General features: G+C 30.5%; 2 protein-coding genes and 1 pseudogene across 2 annotated transcripts; all 3 read left to right on the top strand.

Annotated features, from left to right (window-relative positions):
* The first annotated feature begins 1,750 nt into the window (after positions 1 to 1,750).
* Positions 1,751 to 7,715, top strand: LOC149060986 (uncharacterized). Its single transcript, XM_089230797.1, has 6 exons — positions 1,751 to 2,353; positions 2,765 to 2,990; positions 3,343 to 3,918; positions 4,238 to 5,050; positions 5,144 to 5,303; positions 7,634 to 7,715. Exons 1-6 carry the CDS (start codon positions 1,751 to 1,753, stop codon positions 7,713 to 7,715), a joined length of 2,460 nt encoding a protein of 819 aa, XP_089086923.1.
* A 5,350-nt stretch (positions 7,716 to 13,065) lies between these two features.
* On the top strand, positions 13,066 to 16,130 carry LOC149060985 (zinc finger MYM-type protein 1-like; annotated as a pseudogene).
* Positions 16,131 to 20,067: 3,937 nt separating this feature from the next.
* On the top strand, positions 20,068 to 21,065 carry LOC149060984 (uncharacterized). Its single transcript, XM_089217980.1, has 4 exons — positions 20,068 to 20,184; positions 20,260 to 20,473; positions 20,538 to 20,863; positions 20,927 to 21,065. The coding sequence occupies exons 2-3, from the start codon at positions 20,263 to 20,265 to the stop codon at positions 20,666 to 20,668; spliced, it is 342 nt and encodes a 113-aa protein (XP_089074106.1). The 5' UTR covers positions 20,068 to 20,184; positions 20,260 to 20,262; the 3' UTR covers positions 20,669 to 20,863; positions 20,927 to 21,065.
* Positions 21,066 to 23,490: the final 2,425 nt, after the last annotated feature.

The raw sequence follows: 23,490 nt of genomic DNA, 5'->3' as shown, positions 1-23,490 counted from the left end.
AGAATAAAGGCTCCCAAACGAAGTGGATCATTATATTTTAACTATAAAGAGTACTATTCAATCGTTTTGCTAGCAGTCGTTGACGCGGATTGTAAATTCACTGCTGTTAATATTGGTTCCTATGGTAGAGAGGGAGATGCTGGTATCTACCTAAAGAGTCAAATAGGGAAAATTATAAAAAATAATACATTCAATATACCAGCACCAAAAGTATTACCCGGAACAAATAATGTTGTACCCCATGTCATTGTAGGGGATGAAGCTTTTGCATTGCACGAAAACCTGATGAAACCTTATCCAAGACAGCAATCTGTACATGATCAATCAAAAGCTGTATATAATTATCGGCTATCGAGAGCTCGTAGAACAACTGAAAATACTTTCGGAATTTTATGTGGTTATTTCAGACTCTTTTTCCTACCTATTGCTACTGCCCCAGAAACAACAGACAAATTGATTACATGTGCATGCATATTATATAATATTTTACGGGGAGCAAAAGTTCTTGCTCCAGGTCAAAAACATTTTGATGATGCACTCCCACTACCGACTGAAAATTTAATCCCCATAACAGAACACAATGTGCGTGCCAAAATGAATTACACTCAAATACGAGAAATATTCAAAAATTATTTCAACGGTCCAGGGGCTGTTGAGTGGCAGCATAGTTATGCAATGCAACATTAATTGTGATTATCTATCTATACTATTATATAAAATTGTAAGGGTTTTTCTTAGACCACGCTAACCGAGAAAACTACTGAACCGATTTGGTTGAAATTTTTTTTGGCTGAAACCCGACACTCCGCTGAAGGTTATAGTAACACTTTTGTCAATAAAAAAAAAGTATAAAGTTCATACAAAATCAAAAACAGAATCAAAGTAGTGGCGCCCTCTTTCGGCCAAAAAATATACTAAATATTTTTAGTTGTTACGGTTCTATAGGTTTGTATATTATAATATTACTATTAAAATAATAATAATAAAAAAAAAAAAAATAGTAATATTATAGCCGACCCGGCCACGCGTTGCTGTGGCTAAAGTTTTTGTAATATTACATTATAGTAAACAATCTAAGAGAACATCAGTCACTGGCATCAGCACACTGGCATAATTTGTACTTAGTTTTTTTACCTTTTTTTCTTACCCAAATTTTGAGTAAGTGGCCAATTCATTATCATGCCGAGGAACGCAAAGAGCACGCATTAGCAGAAGAACTGCCAATGCATCTCGAATGTATAACAGAAGGCAACAAAATAACACACCAGAACGTTCTCAAACACGTGCTCAGGAGCAACGTAACGCTTTGAGTATGAAATCAGCGTTTAATTATCAATCCGAGATTGATTATTTAAATATTAAAGCGCTTCAAATTGAACGAATGACTATATTATGTCCTAAGTGCCATGCAAAAAAATGGAAAGATGAAACCCATGGACTTTGCTGCGCTGACGGTAAAGTTGTTTTACACCAATTTGAGGATCTTCCAGACCTAATTAAAAGTTTAATTGATAATTCTCACCCTCTATCAAAATATTTCTTTGATAATTCTAGACGGTATAACACTCTGTTTCAAATGACATCGTTTGGAGCAAACGAAATAAGTGAAGAGAACTTCATGCCCTTTTTTAAAATTCAGGGTCAAGTGCATCATTTAATAGGTAGTTTATTACCCGAAATTGGAAATAATGCTAAATTTTTACAAATATATTTTATGTCAGAGTCGGATCAAATATCTATTCGAACAAATATGATTCCAAATATGAAAAGAGGTCTCATTGAATCATTGCACCCAGTTTTGCGTGAAAATAATCACCTCATACAGAGCTTTAGATCTAATCTGGAGTCGAGGACTTTTGATGGGTTGCAAAACTTTAAGTTAATTATTCATGCTGACAGAGTTCCTCAAGATGAACACAGAGGTCAATATAATGCACCTACCATCGATGAAGTAGCTGTATTATTAGTTAATGAAGATAAAGGTCCAAGAGATATAGTTCTGCACGGTCGGAGTGGACAATTGAGTCGAGTTTCCGAATTGAATAGATCTTATGATGCACTGCAATATCCATTGATGTATACTAGAGGCGAAGACGGTTATCACATTAATATATTACAGGAAAATAACCAAAATCGAACCAAAACTGTATCCTGCATGCAATTTTATTCTTATAGGTTTATGGTTAGAGAAACAAGTCTAAATCATCTACATTATTACAAAACATTATTCAGCCAATTCGCCGTAGATATGATGGCAAAATTGATTTCTGAAAGACTACACTTTATTCGTAACCATCAAAAACAACTACGTGCGGATGATTATGTTCACCTCCGAGATGCTGTTAACAATGATGCAAATATTAATGCTAATAACGTTGGGCAACAAGTAATTCTTCCTTCCTCTTTTACTGGCTCCCCACGTTACATGCATGAAAAAAATCAGGATGCCATGACTTATGTTCGTAAATTTGGCCGTCCAGATTTATTTATTACTTTTACATGCAACCCGGAATGGCCGGAAATAAAAAATGAATTATTTCAAGATCAAAAGTCGTTTGATAGACACGATATAATCTCTAGAGTTTTTCATCTCAAACTAAAAAAGTTTATGCATGTATTAAAAAATAAATATATTTTCGGAGATGTAAATTGTTATGTTTACAGTGTTGAATGGCAAAAACGAGGTTTGCCACACTGCCACATTCTTTTGTGGTTACAAACGAAAATTCAGCCAGATGAAATTGATAAAATTATTTCTGCCGAGATAACAAACAAAGACAGAGATCCTATACTTTATGAAATAGTTTGCAAGAATATGATTCATGGCCCATGCGGCGAGTTAAATATTAGATCGCCATGTATGAATATTGGAAAATGTAGTAAGAAATACCCTCACAAATTGGTCAAGGATACTCAAACTGGAGATGATGGTTATCCGACTTACCGACGGAGATCACCAGATGACGGAGGTTATATTGCAGATATTAAAAGTTCGTGGTAAAACAGAAATCGTGGTTGACAACCGTTGGGTTGTACCGTATTGTCCAGTGCTATCTAGGTGCTTTAATGCGCATATTAACGTAGAATACTGTCATACGGTTAAAGCGATAAAATACATATGTAAATATATTAATAAAGGATCAGATAGAGCTACTTTTTCTGTTAATCGTGAAAACGATGAGATTACAAATTTTTTGAATGGTCGATACATATGTACTTCTGAAGCTTTTTGGAGAATTTTCAATTTTGAAATCCATGATAGAGATCCGACAGTTCAGCACTTGGCTGTTCATCTAGAAAATGGACAGCGTGTTTTCTTTAATGATAATAATCTTCATCAAGTTATTGAAAATCCAAGAAAAACGACACTAACTGCATTTTTTGAACTGTGTTCACATGATGATTTTGCGAAAACACTGTTCTATCATGAAGTTCCTTCTTATTACACCTGGGATAATAGCAGAGGCTGGTTAAAGAGAAGACGGGGAAAAGATGTTCCAGGTTGGCCAGGAATAAAAATGGACACTGCCATTGGTAGAATTTACACGATTCACCCAAATCAAAGTGAGTGCTTCCATTTAAGATTGTTACTAAATTATGTACAAGGTCCTACTTCATTTGAAAGCTTGAAGGCCTTTGATGGAGTCATTCACGCGACTTTTAAAGCTTCCTGTTTTGCTCTTGGGCTTTTAGAAAATGACGAGCAATGGAAAAATACTCTAGCGGAGGCAACTCTTTCAGAAAGTCCTTCAAAATTAAGAGAATTATTCGCAATAATCATAGTTTTCTGCCAACCGTCTGAACCTCAATCTTTGTGGGAACAGTTCAGAAATGATTTTTGTGAAGATATTCTTCTTACAGAGCGCACTCGATTAAATGACTTGCAATTTACTTTTTCTGATGAAATATTTAATAAAGGTTTGATTGAAATAGAAGATAAAGTTGTTTTTCTGTCTGAAAAATATTTAACTGAATTTGGAATGAACTCACCTGTTCGAAATGAAAATGCATCTGATCCTTTTGAATTCTCAATTTTGCGTTCTTACGATAATAACCGATTACAAGAATTTGTAGAAATCAATTTACCAAAATTAGTAAATGATCAAAAATATGCTTTTAATGTTATTACAGAAAGCGTAATGAATCATCAAGGAAGAGTTTTTTTTTTTAGATGCTCCGGGTGGTACAGGAAAAACATTCCTAATTAATTTGTTGTTGGCTCAAATTAGATCCTCAGGTAAAGTTGCATTAGCAGTAGCTTCATCTGGTATAGCAGCAACTCTCCTTAGTGGCGGCAGAACTGCTCACTCGACTTTCAAGTTACCGTTAAATGTATTATTTGATACAGAATACGTTTGTCCGATTCGTAAAAATGGCCCTCATGGAAAAATTCTTCAAAAAACCTCATTCGTTGTGTGGGATGAGTGTACAATGAGTCACAGATCACATATCGAAGCAATTGATCGAACATTAAAAGATCTTAGGTGTAATAATAAGTTTATGTGTGGCATAACATTCGTTTTCGCTGGTGATTTCCGTCAAACCTTACCAGTAATCCCTAAAGGTACTCGAGCTGATGTCGTTAATGCTTGCTTAAAATCTTCCCATATATGGAACTATGTTGAAAAACTTTATTTGCGAACAAACATGAGAGTTTATTTATGCGGAGGGGACGATATTTTTCCAGCACAGTTGTTGAAAATTGGAAATGGAACTTTAGAAAATGAAAATGGTTACATTTCTGTCAATCACACGATTGGACGGGTGGTCAATAACGTGTTAGAGTTGATTTCTACAGTTTATCCAGACGTTTTTAATCTGTCCAATAAATCAGACCAGTGGTTATGTGAAAGAGCTATAATCTCTCCAAGAAATGTAACAGCAGAAGAAATTAATGATATCATCCTTCTAAAATTCGATGGACACTCACGTGAATATCTATCTATTGATACAGTTACATCAACAGATGATGCTATTCATTATCCACAAGAATTTCTCAATTCTCTTTCTCCTTCGGGATTTCCTCCTCATAAACTAAAATTAAAAATTGGTGCTCCAATTACATTATTACGTAATCTTCAACCACCGAACTTATGTAACGGTACAAGATTACAAATAAAATCGTTGCGAAATAATGTTATAGAAGCCGTAATTCTTACAGGGCCAGCGAAAGGAGAAATTGCATTTATTCCAAGAATTCCCATGATTCCCTCTGACTTGCCGTTTTCTTTCAAACGGCTTCAATTCCCGGTTAAAGTTTCTTTTGCCATTACCATAAACAAAGCACAAGGTCAAACATTCAAGTACGTTGGTGTAGATCTTCGTACAGAGTGCTTTTCACATGGACAATTATACGTGGCATTTTCTCGAACACCCGAATCATCTTATGATTTTAATTTCAACAGGAAATATAACAAAAAACATCATATACTCAGAAGTCTTATAAAATTCATATTTTAATTCTTTTTTTTTCTTTAATAAATTTTAATAAATCTTTAATAAATTTTCTTTAATAAATCTTTATCAACCATAAATTATTTCTTTTTTATCAGTATTTATTTTTATCATTTATAACGCTAGAAACCGTTTTTTATATTTACTAGCCGATCACAATAAACAATAATATTTGAATAAAAAATTCTACATATCATGGTCCGAAGGCAAAATAAACAACCAATCACGGGCGAAGCTGTGACGGGTCGGCTATTATATAATATATTTATTGTGGTAATTACTTTTACTTAAAGCATCTGTTGTAGTATATTAATAATTAATATATTCATTATTCTTATATTAAAATGTATTGTACTAATTATTGCATATTTTCTTTACTGTACAATAATCTAAAATAAATTTTTTTCTCTCCAAATTGGATTTGAGTGAAACGTATTAAAATAGTATCTGCGACAACACGTACACGACAACATGTTACTATTCTAAATTTTATTAAAAATTATGTTGAATAAATTAAATTTAAGCTTGAAAAAAAAGTGTTTTATATTAAAGTTGTTAATATTTATTGAGTTTTTTTACTTTACTGAATTTTAGTACTATACACACCTGATTTTTGAAGTGTTATCCCAATTTCGTTCCACAAATTTTGCTTCATCTGGGCTTGTCTATACTCTTTCGATTTTATATTGTACAAAGCTTCATGATTTTTGACAAAATCAATTAATTGTTCGTCATTTTCGCTCGTCCAAATCACGTTTCCACTCATTTTATTAATTAAATATGCACACCGCTACACGCGAAAAAACGTTAAACTACTGTTTATCACCGCTATGACGGACGTCATGCAACTGACGGCGCCGCTATTTGACGTTATGGTGACACTCAACGTTCTCTAGGAAACCTACTCCGATGTTATTTATAGACAACGTATGGGTGACGTCAGTTACCGCTACATTACGGCCGCTAGATAACGGCACCGCTTTTCTAGGAAACCATAGCTTTAGCTTTCTATTTAAGAGTTAATACAGACTACTTAACTAGACAGTAAATTTCAAGTTTCTGGGTCTCTAAAAGTTGTTATTCATAAAAAACATTAACCAAATAACAATGGTTAATACTTGTTGTGTGGTTGGGTGTAAAACCAGAGTTGTAAAAGGAGGTCCCAGATTTCACAGGTACCCAAGATATTTTCAGTTGCATTTAAATTTATAACTATTATGGGATTAGTGAGGTCTCAAATTTTTAACAATTTCTGTTTATAAATAGATTTTGTGAAGAGTCTCCCCAAATAATAGTTGCTTTATGGTCCAAAGTATCTAGTTTCGGCACTGTATGTTGTATCATTACTAAAGACAAAAATTAGAAAAATAATTTTATTTATTACACATATTTTTCATAGATTTCCCAAGGAAACTGTATCTTAATAAGTGGATTAACATTATACAAGTGCATTGGAGCGAATGTGTTCACGATAACAACCCGCATATCTTATTTTAAGAATCAGAAATACAAGTATAATTAATTTAATTAAACCTGTGATCTGCAACAACTCACAAGCATAATACGGCTAATTAATTATAGGTATAATTAAACTACAATTTATTAATCAAAGTAAACAAAATTGTTTGCTTTGGAATGAGACTATGAGAGCATAGTTTGAATGGTATAGTTAACCATTAATTTCATCAAATGTTAGCAGTAAAAAAAAGTTTTGGGGAGATTTATCTCCCTAATAATAATAACGCCCCTGATGCAAATATTATGTAACAAGTCTGAAGTCATCTGCCCTAATAATTCCAATGATTCTGAATTAAGTCTACTTTAAATATTTCCGCTAAACTGTTTATTCCATGAAATTTAATTTGTATTCCATGAATGCCCACAAATCTGTGTCTATCTCTCTCACTCAATGTAGGCTGACTGATTCCCGTGTTGTGAACATAGGAAAGCGCAATCCATTCTGTTATGTCTATGCAATAATTAGTAGCACGCATGGATGAAATATTATCAATGATCAATGATAACATGGGAAGCATTATCAATAATTGTAATAGATATTAAAAGTCCACATGATGAAAATCAAAAAATTTAATATGAAATCAGAATCGAAGAAAAAAGAGTATATTATTATGTACCGCAATTTATAATGTAACTATTTAAGTTAGATCAAATTTCGCAGGTCATGCCTGTGCATGACAAGCAAGACCCGTAGACACGCCTATGTCATAGACATTATAAAACAACTAGATAGCCGACTGTAAATTACATTCCCATAAGAACGTTGAAGTCGGGCCGCTATATTATGCCAACAATAACGCCATATTGATAAGTGTGTAACGTCACAGAATTTCAGGCCTTATTATTATTATTAAACCACTGGGTATACCCAATACCTAGGATATCAGCATACCTGTCGGCCAGTGACCGTCCCATTAATATAATAGCGCGCCCGTGATTACCACTATGTTATGCAATAACTAATCCCCGACCTCCCCGCCTGCAGCAGTGTTCACCGTCGTCACCGTAACATGTCGTCGTCGGCGCCTCTGTCGCGTCCGTCGATGCGATCGCCGCAGTGCAATTATTTTAATTACCCGTATTATTGTAAAATCCCGCAATACGCCTACCCTGACCTTCCCTACTACGACATCAATTGCGACAACAACGGCCAGCGACCGGCCACCGTTCGCCAGCCATCTTCACTTTTTAAACCAACGTATTCCCGTCAAGACGTAACGAACACCACCGGGCCACTCATTCTGCGATCCGATCAACCTCGTGGTCAATAGTCAACTTATAGTTTTTTGTATAGTCATCCATACTCGTAATGTACGAAATGATGGGCTAAGCGACGACGTCGGGCCCGATGTCGGGCGAAGCCTCCGTTTTTCCAGTGACCGACGTCGATGGGCCTGTCGACCACGTGTCTTGGGGGTCGACGGACAACTGGCCAGCCTATCCCAGCCATCGGTCATCCACACTTTCGTCATCCAGCCACAACTCAAGTCATCATCATTTGTGTAATGTACAAAACTATTTCCCCCAACATTCCCTCCTTTTCATTTTGATTATGTATCACAATTTTTTCTTTTCTTTTTTCATTTTGATTATGTATCACAACAACGTATTTCTATTTATGCTCCATTTTTCCTCATAGGTGCCCCAGTAACCGTCATGCGGAGCCATGGGTATTTTCCTTTAACACATGTAATAGTATAATGTGTCATACCGACGTATGATGATTATTCCGTGCCGGTAACCGCTTGTCGGAGCCGTAGCATTATATTATATACTGTTCCCTGTATTTTGTGCATTTTGCCATGTGCATTATATTATATACTTTTCGCTGTATTTTGTGCATTTTGCCATGTGCATTATATTATATATCTTTCCCTGTATTTTGTGCATTTTGCCATGTGCATTATATTATATATCTTTCCCTGTATTTTGTGCATTTTGCCATGTGCATTATATTATATATTATTTATTACAGCCATGTAAAATATATCCCCATAGTTATCCTAAGACTTTACGCCAATTATTTTATTAATATAAATTTTTTTTCTTTGTTTTCCCCCTTCCAAATAAATCTTTGGCGTTCATTCGCCACTGCGTGTATCAAAGCCTGTGAGTTCCACCGACTTGACCCTCGGGTCTCACGCGGTGCGGCTCACAGGTCACGAGGAAAGTGTTCCCCTTTGCTCGTGGGTGGTTTTTGTGACTTAAAAAATCATGAAATCTCACAAGTGATAATAAATAATAAAATGAAAAGACGAATTTCTTTTCGTATTCTATAGTCAAAATGTCAAATATAAATTTTATATTATATAAAGTAGTAATGAGTACATAATATACTACAGTACAAATATTTATATTCATTTTGTTATCATTAATAAATATCCTTATCAACCTTGCGATTTTGTGAACATTGCCCTGTTGGCATATGGCGGCCCGCTAACTTCAATATTATCAGGGGTACGAAACTCTGTGGCCTGTGCGTTGGCCGAATCAGGCGATTGTGGCCTTGAACACGGTCTCCAGGGAGGCGTGGTATACGTTATCAATTAAATATTAAAATATATCATATCAATATCACTGTAACGGGCAAAAGTCGAAATCGGGCAAACCTCAGAAATACCCGGTCAAAACGCGAACTACACACAATCCTTTGACAAAAGTCATATTTTGGCTTTTGACCGTGCAAACCTAGTCATGACCAACCTCATTTGGGCAAAACTGTATACTGACTTATATCGTAAGGGCAAAACTAAATAATCATAAAATAAATATTATTGTACAAAAACAAAATATATAATTGAATACACTTAAATAAAAAAAATATATAATGATATTAAGTACTCGTATGAAAATTAACAAATAATAATATTAGATACTCTTATAATGTTAAAATAAAGAATTAAAAAAATTAATACATTTAAATATTAAACTTAATTTGAACAAAACCATAGCGTCTTAAATAACTTCACTAATATCATATAGAACAGTAATAAAAAATAATAATATTTTTGTTTATTTTTTGCTATACATATAATAGACGCATTTATAATCGTACTAAAATCGTACGATAAAAATCACTATTTGTTTTGCCGTTACGATAAAAGTCAGTATACAGTTGTCCAAGGGTTGTGGGCAGTTCACGTTTTGACCTGGAATTTCTGAGGTTTCTCCAATTCTCGATTTTTACCCAATCATCACTATATATGAACACACAATATTATTTGTACCTTGTACCATTTAGTACAACAAGCCTTATTCATTTTACTAAGATTTAATGTTTATGTATTAAAATTTAAAGTAAATTACTTAATGTAATTTTTCGTAATCCTTCGAAAATCTATGGAAAGTAACATTAATTGCCTTTGACAAGGATCCATACTTATTAGCACATAATATGCACTTAATTCCTATTTTGGAGCGTAAATGTTTGTAATAACTAATAGCAACAATTACAAATTACATAATAAAAATAATGTACAGGACACGAATATATTCGCATTTCGCATGGCATACAAGGTAAAAGTAAACAGTAAACAGTGGAAACAACCCGACTCCGCGCAGAATACCCTGCCTATTAGGCGGAAACAGGGTGTGCTCACGGGGGGGGGGGGGGGGTCATATCCCCCCATGAACTTTTTTTATGCATTTTCTTAAGTTTCTTGCTAGTTTCGATTTTCTCGCAAAAAAGAGGTAATGCATAGTTGGTTTTAATTTTTAAGTTGTGTTAATAATTATTATCAAAGATATAAAATATATATTATAATAGTCAGTAGATACACACAGTGGCGTAACTAGCAGCAAATGTTTGGGGTAGCGAACACTTTTACATGCTTCACTTTCTCCAATAAGCATAATGGGTGAGTACCACTTATACGCATAACTTCCTCCTAAATTATCTTAAAATAATCATTATACTTACAGTTTTATAACACGAAAATTCACAAATAACGTATTTTTTTCTTGATAACTTTTTAAAGATAAATAAATAGTAAATACACACAGACGCGGGATTTTTCATTAAATATAATAAATAATTTTGGGGTAGCAAAATGATACTCTTGCGACCCCATAAAATTTTTTCTGGTCACGACCGCTACCCCTCGCTACTCCATAGTTACGCCACTGGATACACATCTGTGAGTAATATTACGTTATTAGATACCAATGGACTATTATAACATTAAAACATTTCAGTCCATTATGTTTCGATATCTATGTTATGAACGCGCCCATCGATATATCAGTACGACAGTACAGATTATATCCATTACCACGGACCAAAATAGTTCGTTCCGGGATTTCCGTCACAATCTATTGTTATCAATAACCGAGCCATAATAAACTAATAACTGCGGGCCGTAGACTGTAGAGTACTTACATAGTTACATCTATCTCTGACTAGTCTGACTGACCATGACAAAATAAATATAATATATATTTTTTTTATAATATACCTAATTTATTTTGTCGTGATTTTGACGTTTGATCGTACCTCGTGCAATCGTGCGTTTTAAAATAATAATTTCAATAATAATTTTCATATTTTCATAATAATTATTATTTATTAATTATTACCATACTATTACAATTATGTCAAAACGTATAATTAGTGATTATTTTTCTAAAAATACAAATCAAGATGATTGTGAACCAACTTCTAGTAAAAATTCAACGAAAACACCAAGTACACTAAATAAAGTAAGTACCCAATACTTAAAATTGATTTACATTTTAAAGTTTAAAAAACTTGGATAAAATGTACCTATTACTGCATCTGTTCCAAAATCTTTTTACTAACACTATGCAATATGGTTTATTGGTTTAAGATGTCGAATATTAGTGAAAAAACATCAGTTTTGGTTCCGGTTTTGAATTCAATATCACAATCGCCTTCAGTATCAGTATTTCAAGATCAGGTAAAGTTTTATTTATTATAAAATCATTATAAATTATATCTTTTACAATAATATTTATAGTTTTGCAGTTTTTAGCTATGCAAATATGCAATATTAAAACTTATATTTATACACATTACAAATGCCTAACTACTTAAATATTTTTAATAATTTCATATTTTTTAGACTGAAGTATGCATGCAAATGAAAATTATATAAGCTTATTCTTAAACTGTAGATTATCAGATGTTGATAAATGTACTGTAAGTTTAGACTTTATTTCTGATAAAAAAAAAAAACTGTTCTTACTACCTAGTGTACACATGGGCGCAACTAGGGGAGGGCTTGGGAGTGCTTAGCACTTCCAAAATCAAAATTAGCACTCGATTTTTTACATTATCGGTGACAGTAACACTTCTGATTTTATAAATCATATTTAATTGACTGGTAAAATTGGTAAATTATCAAAATATTGTTTTTCTAATTTATTTTAACCTCTAATGGTCAATGGAAACATAAAATGCATTTATTAAATTGGGTTTATTACCTATTAAAATGTACCGTGTACACAATACGTAGAATCAATAGCCAATAGGTTTTATTTTTTCCTAGATTCCCGATCAACGCTCAACAACCGCCGTTAATTTTATAATGGCAGCAGTATGTACTATGTAGATATCTGATATCGTCGCCACTTACCACCGCTCCGTTAATAAGTGTGACGAGGAGAGAGTGAAGAGTGTACTGTCGGCATAATACAATAAATTAATAATAGAATTCAATATATTATAACAACGTATATATAATACGACGTTATCAAATACGGATTTAAAAATTATTTATATACGTCTTGTAAACAATATTTCCATTTGGGTACAATAATACGCCATACGGGCCCGTCATTCACCACTATAATATTTTGTGTTATTTGATTTTTTACTCTCTTGTTAGTTAGTTGGTAGGTACTTGGTACTTGATGATAAAAATATAGACACCACATTATAGTTATTTTAAATTTGGCTGCGTGTTGCGTGTATATTTTATACAAATATACAATGTACACTTGCACAATGCACATCGTGGTTATCGGACCTGCCACATTTTAGATCAGCCGAGTTAACGATTGACGATTGTACGTATAACATACTACATTGTCGTATTTTTGTTTTGAGTCTTGAACTCTATTTAAACTAAAATTTTTAGTATTTTTAATAAAAATAAAACAAATTCTCGTGTCACCACTAAAAATCCTACTTTGACGAATGACCAACTTCTAGAGGAAGATAATATTGATGATCCCATTATTCCATCGATCAATAAAATAAATGTAGTCGAACACAACTGCAATGATTTGGGAAACATAGAAACTGGACCTATGCGCCCCATACTAACAGTAAGTGGATTAACTATTTGTGCTTATTACGATTTATTTTTAAAGTACCTAAGCATAGATTTATTATTATAATATTATATGCTTAATATTTTAAACATCCATATTTTAAGAAATTACACTTGTTTAGTTATTTTTATTTGACACATTTTTTTTTTTTCAATTTGATATTTAGAAAAGGTAGTAATTTATTGTGTATAATAATTTTATAGGTATCAAATATTAATTTTCTTTTTTTTTATTTCAGGCATATCCAAAAACAAAATTTGGTTCTCAGTTTAGGTCATTCAGCAGTGAATATTTCAATACATATAATTGGCTTGAATACAGTACTATGTGCGATGCAACATTTTGTTATGCTTGTCGGATGTTTGGTAATAAAAATATGGAAGATACTTGGACAACAATAGGATTTAATAACTGGCATAAAGTAAGTTTAAATAATTAATTTGAATACCTAGATTTAACACTTTTAAATGCTCAACTTGTGGGTTAGATTGACTAGGGAAGTCGGAAGTTAAAATCGTACATACATAAATAAAATAAGATTTATTTGATTTTGAAAATTAAATTGTATACTTACTGTGTTATTTTATATAGCTTTCAGAAAGAATGAAGAAACATAATTCTTCTAAGAGCCATTTGACATTTGTTTCAAAACTGGCTCTTAGTATATCAGCTAAAACGGCTGGAAGTGTACTATCACAACTGTCTGCTGTACATCAAGAAGAAATTAAGCAAAATCGAAACTATATGTGCCATATTATAGATATAGTTTTATACCTCAGTAAACAAGGAATGGCATTTCGAGGCCATTATGAAGAAACTACTTCACTTAATCAAGGTAATTTTTAAAAATAATATAATATTAGCATTTTTTTGAATACAATTAAATAAAAATATAGAATTAAGTTTTGAGCTTAGCAAAATAAACATTAGCTTACAGTATAGGATTAATTTTTTTTCTTGATTTTAACTTTAGATTTATATTTACTTATTATTTAACTATTTAAAAATAAAAATTAATAATTAATTTTAAGGTAATTTCAAAGAGTTATGCAACATGTATGTAAAATCAGTACCTGGATTTCAAAATATGCATAACCGGCATGTTAATTATACTAGTTGGAAAATCCAAGATGAAATTATTCAATTATGCACCGATGAAGTTAATGAAATTATTGTAAATGAGGTTTCTTCTGTTGGATTTTTTGCTCTGATGTGTGATGAAGCAAAGTAATTTTAGTAATATAGTCTTGCATGTAGGATTAATATTTAATATTCATTTATTTTTAGTAAATACTTAATGTTTTAGATGCCATAAAGAAGAGCAATTATCTATATGTATTAGATACACAGTTGAGTTAAATATTCATGAACGGTTTTTAGGGTTTGTTGATGTGTCTAGTGGTCAAAAGGCAGACCAGATTGTAATAACCATATTTGAATTTTTTTAAAAACCAAGAAATAGTCTACAACATGTAAATATTGTAGCACAGTCATATGACGGCGCCAGTGTTATGTCTGGTCACTTAAATGGTGCATAAACTAAAATAAAAGAGCACCATCCAACTGCTGTTTACATACATTGTATGGCAAACCGTTTAAATTTAGTTGTTGTGGATGTATGTACATCAATTAAGGTATAACATTTAAAAATTTTTATTAAATATATTAACAAATAGTATAATATTATGTACCTATTTAAATTTTGATTTAGGAGGCTCGTAATGTATTCAATACCCTTGAAGCGGTATATGTTCACTTTTCAAAGCCTACAAACAATATTAAATTATGTGAAGTACAAAAGAAATTAGGTTTGAAAAAAGGTTCTATAATGAGGGTTTGCGATACTCGTTGGGTTTGTCGGTTCAAAAATTGTAAAGCCATCATTGAAAACTATGTTGCTATTGTTGATACACTTGAGATCGAAATTGAGGATCAAGCTGATAAGAATGTGCCTCAAGCAATAGGTAATTGTTATTTTCAACTGTATAAATACAAATATATTTTTTCTCTTTAATAGTTTAATTATTAAGAACTGTTTATAATAGGAATTCTTACTTCAATAGGAAGAAGTGAATTTATTGTTTTAGTTTTTATTCTCCATGAGATATTAGCTATAATAAATGTATTGAGCAACCATACTGACACTACATTAGGGAAGTCAGTAAATATTATTAATGGAGTTATATCAACATTCAAAAGCCTAAGATCTGATGAGTCGTTTAGTAACCTTTGGACAAGAATTGAACAATTTTCTGAGGAAAATGAAATATATCTTCAAATTCCAACCACAGGTATATTTTTTGTCTTGTATATTTAATTGTATATAAAAATTTATAAAAACAAGTTATAGCTTGATAGGTAGTTAATATGTTTTGTTTAGGATCAAAACGTAAACGAAATCATCCAAATAAATTGAACGATTTTGCTTTATTTACCAATACTAGTGCTCAACATGAACAAGTAGATAAGGATATTGCAGTTAATGTTTATTGGAGACAAACAGCTTATATGCGTGTAATTGATCAACTGATAACTAATTTAGAAAAAAGGTTCTCAGCTGAAAGCTTACAGTTAGCAATATCAATAGATAACTTTTTAAGTCTTGATTTTGAAAATGGCATGCTTTTTATAAACCACTATAAAGTAATTATAAATTATAATATTATTATGAACATATAAAATTGTGTAACCCTACTATATTTTATGCAGGACCTTTTAGGAGTATGCATTAATAGTTTAAAGGCAGAAGTAATTGTTCTAAAAAACTGTTTATCCAAATTTATATAAATTGATTCAAGTTGCGATCACAATACCTGCATCATCAGCTACATGTGAAAGATCTTTTTCAGCCATGCGAAGAGTGAAGAATTGGCTTCGAACAAGCATGGGACAAAATCGATTTACAAGTCTAGCTTCAATATGTATTGAAAGAGACATTACAAATAACATTAATAATGAAAAAATTCTAAATAAGTATGCATTAACTAATAATAGAAAAATTAATTTATTATAATATGAACATTATTATTTAATAAATTTATATTGTGATATGCTGAATTGATTTTTTATGTTAGATTATTTAATGATTGTATAAAAACATTAAATTTGTATAAACATAAAATAATTTTGCCTAAAACAAGGTGTGGGGGGGGGGGGTTCTCGTGTTGTGCTTTAGATTTTAGCACTCCCATAAATTTTACCCTAGTTGCGCCCATGAGTGTACATAATTTTTACTGTTTAGGCAATTAAAAATGTATGGTTACCATTGCCAACATTTGAGTTTCCTTTAAACCAAAAAAATAAGAAAAGAGGTTTAAAATTCAAATATAATTGGTTGCTTCAATTTAATTGGCTTGCTTACTCAAAAATAAAAAATGGTGCTTATTGCAAGTTTTGTGTAGTATTTTCAAAATGTGGTGGAATAGGGAATCAGCCTTTAAATAAATTGGTATTAGAAGCATTTGATGCATGGAAAAAAGCTCTTAAGGTAATACAGTATTTACAGTTTTTATGAATAAATTGTTTATATTATTAAGTGTGTTTGATGTTTTAATAGACATTTCGTAAACATAGAGAATGTAGTTACCATAAGTCTGCTGTTCTTAATGCTGATCATTTTGTTAGTATATATACAAAACAACAACCATCAATTATTGAGGCTGTTGACACTGATAGGTATGTAAATAAAATACTCGATTATAATATTAATTTAAAAAAGTTATAATACAAATTAAGAATATTTTTTTAGATTAGCTAAAATAAAAGAAAATAGAGCAAAACTTATACCTATAATTTATATAAAAGTATAAGTCGTAGACACATGAAAATTTTACCGGTTATTTAAATTGGCATTTTCTTTACATGGTTTAATTTTCAGAATATTTTGACTTTTTTTTAGATATTTATAGACAACTGAAATTTTCAATATTTCTGAAAAAAATTTTTTGAAGTGTCGATAAATTTTTTTGGCCCAATCAAAATATTTGAAAATTTAATACAAAGTTCCTCACAATTTATTCTTATAATTATTAAAAAAATATAAGAATACAGAGGCACAATATTTTTTTATTAGCATTTTAAGTTCAAATATTGACAAAAATTCGTTAAAACCATGAATATTTTTTTTTATGTCTGTCATCACGTTTTGGGGCAGTAAAAGTGCATTGATTTTTGACTTCAGTACCTTATTCGATCAGAAAGTGAATGTAGTTGGTACTTTAGGGGTCAAAAGTAAAAAATTCTTGATATTATTTTAAATAATCGGGATAAACAAACTAAAAATTAAGGGGAAAACGGAAAATTTGACGCACACACTCAGTTTTCGACAAAATCGATTTTGATTTTTGATGTAACTTTAAAACAAATGACCATTGTATTTTGACAATACATGCAATTTTCACCGAATGTTTATATAAGTATATTTTATCCACCATGCAATTTTAAAAAATGTTCGACATAAGTTGAACTATTGATAGGCATATGCAATTTTCGAACATTATTAGTTTTTTTTAAATTAATATCGATAAAAATTTATTTTTTGAGTAAAAAATCTTAAAAATTTAAGACAATGCTCTTAACATATTTTTGCAGTAGCAGTTAAAAAATAAAATAAATTCATAGCCACAATTTTTTTTTTATATGCATTAAAATATTGAATTTTGACAAAATACGTAAAAATCACAAAAATTCGCAAATTGTTTTATGCTAGAAATTCATAAAAAAATTTCTTTTTAAATATGAGATTTGAAAATTTAATACAAGATTCCTTACAAATTTTCAATTTTTATCACAAAAAAAATGTCCACCGGAAATTAAAATTAAATTTTTATTAGCATTTGAATTTCAAATATTTACTATAATTCGTCAAAACCATGAATATTTGCAAATTATTTTGTAGTTCAAAATTCATAATATTGTTTGTTTTTATATTGTAACGTTTTACAGATTACAGACTCATCATTTATGTCGCGCTCGCCGATTTAGCTTAGGTTAACAGAACACAGGAACGTAGAGTACGAGCATATATGTATATTATAAAATATAGCCAGACAGTCGAGTCTAAACCACGGTCGAGTCAAAACACACATTGAAGCCTACCTTGTAAAAATCATTTAATAATTGTTCAGCTCGTGCTCCGCTATTCCTGTGATCTTCAATATACTACCCTCAAGAACGGGGTTACTCAGGTGATAGTGTACTATATACAATATACTTATAGATATTATTCAGTTATTTAATAAATCTTGTTTTACGTTACTATATCGTGTTCCATTGTGTTAGTCTATGAACGCAGGTCATAAGTTCCTAGGACCTGTAAAATATAACTTAGGAAACTTTATTTGTATCAATCCAACAACCCGGTTCTCAAGACCGGTTCGTGTAGTAGGAATAGCTAACTAACTACTCCTTAACTGGATAGGATTTGGTATAAATATCGACAACCACTTAGTTTTGATAGACGAAGGAGGTGTGTTGCAATATCTAAGGTTATAAAATTCAACACTAAGTTTTCCATAAGTTTTGCTTCAAATAGCTATAGAGAAAATTTGAAGCGTCATTATAGGAAAAATGTTTTGAGCGTTTGAATTTCAAATTTTTATGAAATCGTGTAATGATAACGATTTATCCTCAAACCAGGTATATGTATATCTATGATAATACAGTCGAGTCGCGATAACTCGAAGCTGAAGGGGGATAAAATTTCGCTTCGAGGTATGTATTATTCGAGATACGAGTATATAACTAATTAATAGGGGAATAATTTTCTAGAGGAATAAAAAAAAATCTAGTTGTCAAGTTTTTCGACTTATCGAGGTTCGAGTTATCGCGACTCGACTGTATAAGGTATTATGAATTATGATAACTAGGTACGTCATGCAATGTTTTTGGAAAAATTGATTAACCATACCTTATGCAAAATGCGTCTTAATTGAAAAATAAAATATTTGTTTCATAATAGAATATATGACAATATTTAAATATAATATACCCTAGACTGACAAATCATCTCCGTTCAGATTCGTTTTTCGTATACAATGATACCTACCATTGCATTCAAATCTAACCTACCCTAATCAAAGGTCCACTCCACCACCTAATGTACAGCAGAGCGATACCCACTTTCCCGCTTTTTTTATAGTTGTATTTCATAGCAACACATTATATTCTTTAGTAGCCATATAGGCCTGTGTTGTATTTTATTATTGTATTATTCTGCCACATAGGCGATATAATTGTTATATTGTGCTATAAATCCATAATCATTATTATACCATTATTATATTGCGCAATAAAAATTGATTGTTATAAACACAACTTTTGTTTGTTAAAAATATTAAAATAATGAACAGCAATAGGCGAAAGTTAAATTGCCTATTCTCTGAGCCGTGAAAGTCATCCCTATTAAAATTATAGAAGGCTGAACGCGAGCCAACACAATTGTTAATTGCAATCGATGAAGGTGATTTTAAACCTAAAATCAGAAAACTTAAAAGACTTTGTGCTACACGCTGGGTCACCGTTATGATGCTGTGAACGATTTTGTCGAACTATTCCCTTGTGTGGTGGCTGCATTAGAAATAATTACAGAATGGAACAACAGTTCTGCCACTGATGCTGCCATAATTATTAAAAGCTATTTATTGTGAATTTTTGATCTCACTTCAAATTACTAAAGTTATTTATTTATTTAAATTTTCTAAAAAATAAAGTTTTAAAGTCATTCTTATAATCTTTTTAACTAAACTTAATTTGTTACAGTTTTTATTTTCCTATGGACTGCCACTATGTAAGCAATTACAATCCAAAAAAATTGACTTAGTAGAAGCAGTTTGCCTTGCCGAGGCTATAATTTCAGCACTTAAGAATATTAGGATTAATATTGAACAAGAATTTAATAATATATTCTTAATAGCAGAGGTAATCAAAGTCAGTTAATAAATTGAATTTTAATTTTTATCAAACAATTTCTAAACACAATATAATGTAATTTAGGAAATGGCTAAAGTTATCAATTTAAATCTATCAGTGAAAAGAATTTCAAAAAGACAAACCAATCGTGCAAATCCTTTTAAAGATTCTGATAATAATAAAATATCAGAAATAAATGTTGAACATTATTATCGAACTACAATATTTATTCCATATTTGGATTTCTTTATTGCACAATTAGAAGAAAGATTTACTGCACACAAAACAATTTTTAAAGGTCTTTCTTTTTAACTAATATTTAGTACTAATTAGAATTTTTACTAATTTATAAATTTAAATAGGATTTGAGACTATTTTTTCAAAAAATCAGTTCTTAAATGCAAGTGAAATTGAGTCCTTTAAAAATCTGGCAGAGTTTTATTCACCGCATGTAAATAAAGACAACAGTTTAGCTGAACTGAAAATATGGTGAAAAAAGATATTGGACAATTCTGAAGTCATTAAAACTGGCCAAGATGCTCTCCAACTCTGCAGTTCCTCTATTTATACAAATTTGAATGAGTTAATAAAAATTTTATGTGTCCTACCTGTTTCAACATACACCCCAGAAAGAACGTTTTCAACATTAAAGAGGGTGAAGACATACACTAGAAACTCAATGCTTGAAGTACAATACTCTTTAACTTATTAGTTTAACCGATATTCAATATTTACTTGCATTTTATTTTAGGAACGTTTGAATGGATTAACGTTGTTGGCAGTACATAAAGATATTAGCATTACTACAGATGAAGTCTTGGATGAAATGTCTATGACTCAAGAAAACTTGAACTTATACTTTAGGTCTTTAGATCTATACTTTTATTATGTCCGATTATATAAAATAAAATATTTTATAAAATGTTAATTTTGAATATGTTTAGCTCTATATCTATTATCTAGCATTATATCATATAATATAATATATCAACCTACTTCTAAAATATCAATATATAAGAACATTTTGTGTATATGACAATCAACAAAACAAGATACAGTTATAGATGTTTTTCTTTCTTTGTTAAAGGGCTTTGGCTCGTTGATTTTTTATAAATAAATAAATAATAAAACAGACAGAAACAGTGATAGAGGTACTTCAACTTGAACATAAATTTAAGGTTTTAATCCTAGCAATAACCAATAAGTATTTATTTATAACAGGTTATTTAGTATTTTTCTTCTGAGCGCTGTTTTTGTTAGCAAAGTCAATTAAAGCAATAGAACAACTAATGATTTTTTTCAACTTATATAATAAAAATAAGTTTCTTATTTTATTTAAAAGAATAATGCAATTCAGCATTGTAGGTACATTTAAAGTTAAGTTTTCACATTATATTCATAAAAAGTTGTACCTAATGCAAAACCATATTTGGCAACTTTATTGAGAATTGGAGTAACTCATAAATATCCAACAAGATGTTACAATATACCAATTACACATGAATACATAATCTAAATAAATTCAATAGTTTATAAGGTGAAATACTGGTTTTCTTAGTACTTTATTTTGTATAATTAATATACAATAATGGTGTAGACCAAATGTAACAATTATAAATCAATAATATATATATATATATATATATATTATAATATTAAATAATATAATGACACTTCTGGGATACAAATAACACATAATTTATCATTGAGTAATTCTTTATTTAATAACTAAGCAATACAAAGAGTAAACAAATAATTTAATAAGAATAGTTTAGTTTTTATTTCAAAATTGGATACAATAAATAAAATAATATATTTTGAAAATACAATTGTTTATCTTCTTTATGTCTAAAATATCACGAATTTATTGTTAAAAAAAATAACTAAATATAGAATGATACAATTATTGTGTCCATACTCATTATTTCAGAAAGTTCTTAAAAATTTCTTAAAATACTATTTAAAATTTTAGTCATTATTTTATTTTTTTTTACTTTATTGAATGAGACCATATGTTTTCAAATTTATATTCACTGAGTATTTCGTTTTTTTTAAATCAAATTTCTATCAAGTAGTTATAAGTATTTTGATGAGGAGAATAGTGGTACAGGGGTACACCTCAAAATGTCCGTTCACTATTCCTCTCATCCTAACAATACTTATAACTACTTGACAGAAATTTAATTTAAAAGAAATACTCAGATAATATGAATTTAAAATTTATGGTCTCATTCAAATGCTTTGTAAAAACTCAAAAGAAATGTCTGATTCAACTCTTTTTGATAATATGCATAATCTGTACAAACCTGACAAGTATGTTTTTCTAAGCATTTTCTCATTAAATAACCACAAATGTAAGTTAATGCATTCTGTTCTGGAATGTCAAGTTGTCTATAATCAACTGTACCAATACTAATACATTTATAAAGATTTTTTTCAGATCCTTAAAAATTAAGAATTTTATCTGATTGTGGTAGATATGAACCTAAAATTTCATCTAAATCTTCAATACAATTTGCACCTGGGGAATGTTTGAAATAATTAGCACAAAAAAATTTTTTTAATGACCTAGAAAACTCAATTGGCGTAGGATTTAAATTGTTTCCATGCTGTTGGCGGAAATAACAAAATAAATTTTCTAAACTATCTTGATTTAGGCACCTAGTATAAAGAACATAATGTGTATCTTTAGTTGGATTTAAGGAATACCACAGTATTTTTAATGAAGATATTGAAATTAACCAACCATTAATGAAATTCATCTTGTTAGTAATATTTGATCCATTAAATTTATTAATAACTTTTATGTTCCTAAAAACATCAGCAATTTTATTTAGATGATTAATTTGTGATTCAGTATTTTTAAATGGTCTATTAAATTCCTGGAGATTTGGTGCTTTAAAAGAATTGAATATGTCAAATAATTTGTCCATATCACTGATGAAATCAATAGTGAATCGAGCGCTTAGCGGCAAAATACCAGACTTCAAAGTCGTTGACATACCAGAAGCAACAGTATTACTGAAAATTTGGGCAGCTAAATAAACTCTCATTTTTTCAAATGGTCCTGGACGAATGTGTGCATGTTTTAATTTTGGAGCCAAGCGAAGATTATTTTCAGAGTCATAATTGTAAAAAGAATCAATATGGGCTATTATTGAATCATCAATTATAAAGTCATGTTTAAAAAACATGTTCTGAGTAGATTTCAAAAGATGAGGTGGGTCAAAAATGTAAAAAATTTTTTCCCGTCTGCTTCAAAATATGGCTTGTTAGAAGAAACATAAAAGCTTTTAGAAAAACTTACAAAATTTG

This window comes from Diuraphis noxia, unplaced genomic scaffold, assembly GCF_037042655.1.
Source record: "Diuraphis noxia isolate RWA-SAM2 unplaced genomic scaffold, SU_Dnox_SAM2 contig0001, whole genome shotgun sequence".
In the NCBI taxonomy this organism is placed as follows: domain Eukaryota; kingdom Metazoa; phylum Arthropoda; class Insecta; order Hemiptera; family Aphididae; genus Diuraphis; species Diuraphis noxia.
Note: the sequence above shows the minus strand (reverse complement) of the source record. Positions and strands in the feature narration are given on the sequence as shown.

Coding starts and splice junctions, on each gene's coding strand:
- LOC149060986 (XM_089230797.1), top strand. CDS start 1,751: ATGATTCCAAATATGAAAAGAGGTCTCATTGAATCATTGCACCCAGTT. Junction 5,051..5,143: donor TAAACTAAAATTAAAAATTG/GTGCTCCAATTA, acceptor ATAATGTTATAG/AAGCCGTAATTCTTACAGGG. Junction 5,304..7,633: donor GCACAAGGTCAAACATTCAA/GTACGTTGGTGT, acceptor CAAATTTCGCAG/GTCATGCCTGTGCATGACAA.
- LOC149060984 (XM_089217980.1), top strand. CDS start 20,263: ATGGCTAAAGTTATCAATTTAAATCTATCAGTGAAAAGAATTTCAAAA. Junction 20,474..20,537: donor ACACAAAACAATTTTTAAAG/GTCTTTCTTTTT, acceptor AAATTTAAATAG/GATTTGAGACTATTTTTTCA.